Below are 7,993 nucleotides of genomic sequence, written 5' to 3'. Positions count from 1 at the left end.
ACCAACTTTTGAGGTATTGGTACCTTGGTTCCAGATTGCCCTCTAGATTGGTTTGGTACCGATACCTACTTTTTGTGGTATCAGTACCTTGTGCTCAAAACATTGTTTGAACTTTGTTGATCCTTCGTCGATTGTTTTGAACCCCGGATACTTCTAGCATCTCTTTGACACCTCCTAACCTATCTCAAATATGTTTGGTCGACCTTCTTTGATTAATCGATGTTACCCTTGCTTTGTTGGCCTTTTGTTAATGAAGGACGGATAGGAAACTACTTGATTAAAACTACGTTAAAATGCATCATATTGATTGGTTGATTATTCATGAATATTTGTGGCATAATTGTAGCACCATGACATATTGTAACATGTTTCATGTAAGAACATGATTATGGGAAGGTCTTAGCTTGCATTTTGAGTATAAAATGGTGGGTGTATGAGTAGGAAGTGGGGATAGGGAGTCCCGTAACGCAAGGGATGGTAATACGGAGACTCAAGTGGGTCTCGTAATGCAATGGGCGGTAATACAGTAATCCAAGTTGTTAGGGTTCACTATAACGCAAGGGGTGGCAATACGGTAACCTTTGAAATGTTATACTGTAACGCAATGGGTGGAAATACAGATAGTGGAGATTTATGATAGCGAGTCGTGTCGAAATTACTAGAGTTGCATGAGTATTATGAACTATGAGGTACATTCTGATAATGACATGTCTTGGAACTATCGTATTGAATGTTGGCATACCATTGAGTTGGCTATTATTCATTCATAGAGCCATGATTCCTTGTCTTATTTCCTTTGTACTTATCACCACATTTGCACATAAAATTGGTAAAGATTTTTCTATTGGGCTAGTATAGCTCAACCTAATTTTTCTTTTCAGGATAAAATGCCAGACAATATACTGCGTGCATTCGTGTGCTTGGACATGAGACCTTTCTGGAAGCTAACCACCTTAGTTACTTGAACATCTTTGTAATTGACTTTCTTTTGATAAAGATGGGTTTGTAACTATTCATTCAAGATTTCCTTTGACAAAACCGTTTGTAACTTATCAACTTGTTCGTACTTGTACTTAAGTTTATTTGGGGCCAGAGTGCTAAAGTTGTAAATCTTTAAACTTGGAGACTTGTTCGTAAAGTTAAGTGAATGAGAAATCTTTTGGGTACTATTTATGCTATGTGAAAGATCTTTTATCGAAATGAATTATTTATTTATGTATAAAATCGAGGGCGTGACAGTACCTCATGCAGCTGAGTTTCCACTAAAAATACTGTGTATTTTTATTTTCCTTCATTTTTTTAGTTTTTCATCTTAATTTTCTTGAATAAATCATTCGCCTCATCGAGAGAAATTAGAAAAGTATAAAAATGTGGACCGAAATTGAGAAAAGTCCATTTAAGACAACACTATAGACAAAAAATACTATCTATTTGATATATTTTTGTTTATAGTGAGCCTTTTTTTTTTTTAGGTTTTTCTCGTCGGGACGGATGATTAATCCAAAAAAAATATAAAATGTGAATCTAACAAAAATTCAGAAAATACAAAAAAATACCAAAACAAAAAGTACGAAATATTTGGTGCAAACGCAACAGCATGCATCCCTTTCCTTTTCCGGTGCATCTCTCTTGCTAATCTTTGCAACCCTATAATAGAGATTTGAGACCAAGAGTAGATTCAATATTATTGTCACAAAGGGACATGATAAGTCGAGATGGGTAAGCTTGCCGGACAACTAAGTTATCAAAAAGAAAATGGGGACAAATATTTAACTATATATCTCTACACATTCTTTTTCTTAATCTACCGTTAAAAAGATAACTATGTTATTCAGTAGTGACAAATATATTTCAATTATTTGCAATGAAGGCCTAAATATATGAAAATATAGTTGACAAACATATGACATGATGAGTAGTTAAAATACTTTAACTGTGATGAATAAAGGACATTGGGTAAACTAAACACCAAATTAGGTGGCTGGTCTTAGGGGATTGGGAAATCCGGTGGTGCAAGACCTTCTAAGGCACCCTGTTGGTCACACACGGGCCATTGATTTTGATAATGAATGGTTGAGATATAATTTTTAATTATGACCGGTAAGAATTATTAATTACCGGTCATAATTGATTTTTAATGTGAACTGTTAATTTGATGAGCTCGATGACTGTGTGTTGTTCTACACGTACACTACACAGGTGCACTACAGCACCCTGGATCCGGTCGAGGGCGTCTAACACTTTTTTTGAATTAAAAAAGTAGTAGCATAACAATGGTTTTGAAAATCTCATGGGCAGAACTATCCAATGACTGATGCTAGATTCCCTTGTTTGAAATACCTAGAAAGAGGGATTGGGCACAAAAGCTTTAGCGTGCTCACAAAACGAATGCATGCTTAAAGACGTCTGAAATTGTAATCTAAACCACCCATTTTTTACAAAACTTTTTGGGTAACATAATTCAAAAAAACACATTGGTCAGATGCTCAATAACCATCAGTGGCGACCCTAAAGAGTATATCAGCATGGGGTCATGATTCAATAGCTTAGGTTTACCAATTTACAACGATGAGACATGATTTTTAGCCTCATTAGGGCATCCACATCTCCCTATCTACTCCCTCTTCTAAACTAAAGTTGCGAGCCCTCTCTTGAAAAACCCCAAAAACCCTGCGTTATTAGCCTCGTGGAAGAAGCCAGAGGAGTAGCAAAAGCTACAGTGCCTCGTGTGTTTCACCAAGGGACTGTTCACTCGCATCCTTCCTCCCGCTCAATCTGGAGCAGCATCTGGCGCCAAAATGGAACATATAGCCACAACTGATCCTTATTCTCTCTCCCTCGTTCTCCCTCTTCCATCATTGAATCTCATCAAATTGAAGGTATTCTTGTTTACCTCCATCTCCCAATACAGTATTATTATTATTTTTTATTTTTTGGCTTTTGATATACTGTGTGAAATTGGTGATGAAACAAGCATGTATTCACCCCTCCTTGTGTATGATTTTTTTTTGGGTAATTCCTCTATGATTTTGTGGTTGGTTTAGTAAAGATTGTGTTCTGCCTACAAGGTGTTTGTTATAAGGTGTCAATGACATTTTTCTAGTAAAAGGACCACTAAATGCTACACAACTTCTTCAGGTCAGGTTTTATGATTTTTGGTATTCACTGGGAAGTCCAAAGCTTGTTTTTTCGTATTCACTGTGATATTGGTAATGAAATAGGCATATATGTGTGGTGTGTACAACAGTGATTTGCAGGAGTTCACCCCTCATTGTGTTATATGTGTGCAAGTCTATTAGGAAGAGTCGTAGACAGATTACAATGGATCACCATTCCAGCGTGCTTCCATTGACTCACCGATGAATGATAAGCCCTCACCTCACCAAAGCTTTCTGCTCCTTCAATCGACTTTGAGAGTTGTTATTTTTTGCGTTATTGGAACTGGGTATTTTACTTAGTGGTGTATTCTTAAATGGGTCCGTGCGACTGGGTATTCACTGATTGGTGTGTTCTTAAATGGGTTTGTGGCTAAATGCATAATCGAACATGGGATTTTCTTCTTTCTAGAATTTCTAGGTTTTAGCAGTTTTCATAAAAAATTTGGTTAAGAGTGGTTTGCATATTTTTTATCTACAATTCTCATAATCTGCAAAAAGGTACTGTGGTGGTTGTTGCCCTGATAGTGTTTCTCACAAGTATTCAAATACTCCGTGGAGTTTTGCAAAATATATTGTACCTTTCATATATGATTGGAGTCTATGTCTATAATAGTACAAGTGCATGTTGGGATTTGTTGAACTAGATTTTTAGCCGTTGTGTTCGATCGTCGAGTGTTGTCCTTATAAAAGTTTTTGAGCCAAGGAAACAAATTCATTAAGTTAAGGCGATGCACCTAAGTTTTTAAGTATACATGTTATTCTGGATGCCAATGAAGATTAGCATTTGTGCCCTAAAATGACATTTGATGTATGCAACTATGTAATTTATTGGGCTGGATAGTTGTTAGGAAGTCCTTTTGTTACGAAGAGCAGTTAAAAGGTTGTTGTGCTGAAATCCTATTTGTTGGAAGATTTTACCACATGGACACTAGAATTTTTACTGCTAACGATCAGCCAAGGATCATTCAGCAGTTACTTCCTACTATTGGACTTGTGCTTTTAATTGCAATAGGATATGTTGACCCAGGAAAGTGGGCAGCAGTTGTTGAAGGATGAGCCCGTTTTGGGTCTGATTTGGTTATGCTAATGCTTGTTTTTGATTTTGCTGCTATTGAAAATTTACCTGTCTTCTCGTTTCTAAATGCTCTTGCCGCATTGTTGTCGAGGGTGTGATTGATGATACTAGATAAAGAAGATGCTCATTGAGCACTTAGAGTTGGCTAGCTAATAGAATTCTGAACAAAGCAATCACAAAGCATGGTATAGATTCCTGCGTTTTTCTGCAGCTTGTTCTTATGGTGGTGGGTGATTTATTTGGTGAAGGTGGAGCAGGTGGTAACTTCTTCTTGTCTTCATATGAGATGTATTGATTTTAGGCTTTGTAGAACTTGTAAAATTGCTTGCTTTGGAAAAGGACTATTATCTATCAAAAGGAGATCACTCCTACAGGGCAAATGTCTTAAAGTACATCTCAAAATGCAGAAACGGTGACCTTAAGTTGCCTTATTTTGTGTTCGTTAAGTTGTTTTCTATATTCATTTCGGAGAGTAAGAGTTTCTATATCAATCATGTCATTTATATGTTATAATTATTCTTTTACTCTGTTATTGTAGTAAGGATGGATTCACTTCAGGACCCATTCTTTTCCAATCTCATCCATGACGGGTCCAACCTTGGCGATCAGTTTATGGAGTCTCAGTATGTGAGCCAAGTTGGTCAAGTGGCACAAAAAGAGTCTCAATTCTCTGTCGAAACAAAACCAGTGGCGAGGAAACGCGGTGGTAACTTTAGCATAGAAGAAGACAATATGCTCGTATCTGCATGGCTCAATATTAGCTTGGATGCGGTTCAGGGAAATGGCCAAAAACATAAGACATTTTGGATAAGGGTTTGGGAGTTCTTCCATGAGAACAAGACCTTCACTAGTGAACGCAATGATAATTCACTAATGAATCGCTGGTCAACAATTCAACTTAGCACTAACAAGTTTTGTGGGTACTTGGCCCAAATTGAAGCAGCGCATCAAAGTGGTATGACTGAGCAAGACAAGGTATCCATTAGTTGTAACTGCTTTTTAGTTGTGACTGCTCCTTCAATTAACTTGCCTTGAATAGATTTAGTTTTTTTGTTGATGGATTTGTTATGATAGAATATTAAAATTGAGAATAGAAAACAAACTGATCCATTTGAGGATTCGTTTTCATTAATAGATTTTTTTGGTTATTACTCTTCAGATCAGGGAGGCAAAAATCATGTACCAAAGTCTGGATGTGAAACATTTTGCACTTCAATTCGAGCATTGTTGGGATGTGTTGAAACATCAACCAAAATGGTTTCAGGAATGTGAGAAGAAAAAACCAAAAAGAGGTAGAACTGTTGCAACACCATTAGCCGAGCTAGTCAACCCACAAGAGGATGTCGCAGACGATATGATCCAAGTGGAGAGATTGATAGGTAATAAGATTGCAAAGGAACAGCAGAAGAAAAACAAGACCAATGATCATGCAAGTGCTCCAATTGTGCAAGTTCTGAATGAGCTAAAAGAAGATAAGAAAGTAGCAAATGAGAAGAAGCATCAAATGCTTCAAATATCATATGGTCTTCAAGTTGAAAAGCTGAAAATGGAACAGTTAAAAGAGTAGGCGAGAATCATGATGTTGGATACAAGTGGCATGCCTCCAATGCAACAAGAGTATATTCATCAGCGCCAAATGGAAATTGTTGAGAGCCAAAAAAACAAAAGTTAAGTGGAGAAATCTGACTACCAAGGCATATTATGATAGTTACTCTATTTTGGAACATATGTTTGTGGGATCCTGAACTTCTTACTTTTGAAATTAGGATGATGCTAATATGTGTATGAATGCTAGGATGCATTTGTATTATGAAAACCTGATGCTTATGTATTATGATCAGATGCTTATGTAATATGATCATGACCTTTTTGTATAGGTATAAAAACTTAGAGATGCTTTTATGTATTATGATTACAGCGTTTTGTGTGGGTATAAAAATGACATTGGAATTGCAAATTGAGGCTCTGTTTTTTCCATTCCTTGCAAGAATATGAGTGCATGCCATTAGGTATCTTTTTTTTCTCTTAGGAAACAGAAACATAACTACATATATGAAACACTAATACATCACAGACTTAGCAACATTACAAACACTCTCCTGACTTTCTACTCTTGAACAAAAGACAAAGTTGACAAGGATGCCCAAGCCACAGCTCCTTTCCATGACTGATTGCACCAAGCTCCATCTATCCCTAGTTACAATCTCCTATGATTCGCTATGTAATTGCCACAAGTGCTCGATGAGGTCCGCTTTGAGTCGAGAATGAGCTCCTCTGTCTCGAATACGACGATGCCGTTGAATGAATTCCATAACGTCAAGCAATTGCTCTTGCAAAACTTCTATTGGAGGAACTTTATCACTTTGTTCATAGTCCATATCTTGAACTACCTATTTATCTCGCTCATCCTCGACAATCATATTATGAAGTATTATGCAAGCCTTCATAATATCTTTAATAGTCTTGAGACTCCAAGATCGTGCAGGTCCACGCACAATCGCGAAACGTGCTTGAAGTATCCCAAATGCTCGCTCTACATCCTTTCTGTTTGCCTCTTGGGCCTTGGCAAAATATTTTTTCTTGTTTCTTTGTGGACATGGAATTGTTTTCACAAATGTTGCCCACTGTGGATATATACCATCAGTGAGGTAATATCCCATTGTGTAGTCATTACCATTAACAGTGTAATTAATCGGAGGAGCACGCCCTTGAGTAAGCTCACTAAATACAGAAGATCTCTCTAGTACATTGATATCATTGTTAGACCCAGGTAACCCAAAAAGGGCATGCCATATCCAAAGATCAGATGAAGCTACCGCCTCTAAAATAATAGTTGGTTCATGAGAGTGTCCAATATACATACCTTTCCATGCCGTTGGACAATTCTTCCACGTCCAATGCATACAATCAATGCTGCCCAACATTCCAGGAAAACCACGACTTTCGCCAATTGCTAGTAGTCTAGCGATCTCATTGTTATCTGGTGATCGCAAGTACTCGTCAGAAAAAATTGCAATAATTGCTTTGGCAAATTTTCTGAGACATTTTAGTGCGGTGCTTTCTCCGATCCTTAGATATTCATCAATAGCATCTGCAGCTATTCCATAAGCGAGCAATCTAATTGCTGCAGTTATCTTCACGGGGGAAGACAAACCCAACACTCCAGCACTATTTCTTTTTTGGACAAAATATGGTTCATGAGCTACCACCTCCGATACAATACAGAGAAAAAGAGATCGATTCATTTGAAATCTCCTTCGAAAAATCTTGGGTGGATATATTGGTGGATCATTAAAATAGTCGAGAAAGACCCTCCGATGTCCTCCCAAATGATCACGCTGAATGAAATTGCGAGGTTGAGTAGAACTTCGTCGTGATGATGAACTCTCGACTTCCAACCGTTGTGCTTCCATGGCAGCTATTATAATAATCTCCAAATCATCGTCGGAGTCGGAATCATATAGAATCATATTATCTAGAGACTCAAGATACATGTTAAGAAAATGAAGCTAGAATTGTTCTCCTTGATGGAATGCAAGAACAGGTGGTGGAGAATGAGTGGAAGTAGTAGTATGTAGGAGATGGAAGACATGAAGAAATATATATGGAGGAGTTCTGATGCCACAAAGGACCGTTGGGATGCAATAAAAAATCCAACAGTAAAAAATCCCAACAGTTGGGTAACGGCTAGTCCCAATTTGTTTCCAACAAAATAAAATAAATAAAAATAGAGAGTCTAATAAATAAAAATAGAGAGTCT

The 7,993-nt window shown here is 37.3% G+C and overlaps 2 protein-coding genes across 3 annotated transcripts; one reads left to right on the top strand and one right to left on the bottom strand.

The window, feature by feature from the left end:
• The first annotated feature begins 2,598 nt into the window (after positions 1-2,598).
• Positions 2,599-6,195, top strand: LOC131301649 (glutathione S-transferase T2-like). Of its 2 annotated transcripts, none has more exons than XM_058328027.1 (3): positions 2,599-2,879; positions 4,772-5,208; positions 5,498-6,195. In XM_058328027.1, the coding sequence occupies exons 2-3, from the start codon at positions 4,777-4,779 to the stop codon at positions 5,798-5,800; spliced, it is 735 nt and encodes a 244-aa protein (XP_058184010.1). In that variant the 5' UTR covers positions 2,599-2,879; positions 4,772-4,776; the 3' UTR covers positions 5,801-6,195. The 2 variants fall into 2 exon arrangements, with proteins under 2 accessions (XP_058184010.1, XP_058184009.1); XM_058328026.1 differs by having other exon boundaries at positions 2,608-2,879; positions 5,393-6,190.
• Positions 6,190-7,777, bottom strand: LOC131301648 (uncharacterized). The gene has a single exon (XM_058328025.1). The coding sequence runs from the start codon at positions 7,725-7,727 to the stop codon at positions 6,624-6,626; it is 1,104 nt and encodes a 367-aa protein (XP_058184008.1). The 5' UTR covers positions 7,728-7,777; the 3' UTR covers positions 6,190-6,623.
• Between the last annotated feature and the right edge of the window lie 216 nt (positions 7,778-7,993).

Source organism: Rhododendron vialii, chromosome 9a (genome assembly GCF_030253575.1).
Source record: "Rhododendron vialii isolate Sample 1 chromosome 9a, ASM3025357v1".
NCBI classification, from domain to species: Eukaryota; Viridiplantae; Streptophyta; class Magnoliopsida; order Ericales; family Ericaceae; genus Rhododendron; species Rhododendron vialii.
Note: the sequence above shows the minus strand (reverse complement) of the source record. Positions and strands in the feature narration are given on the sequence as shown.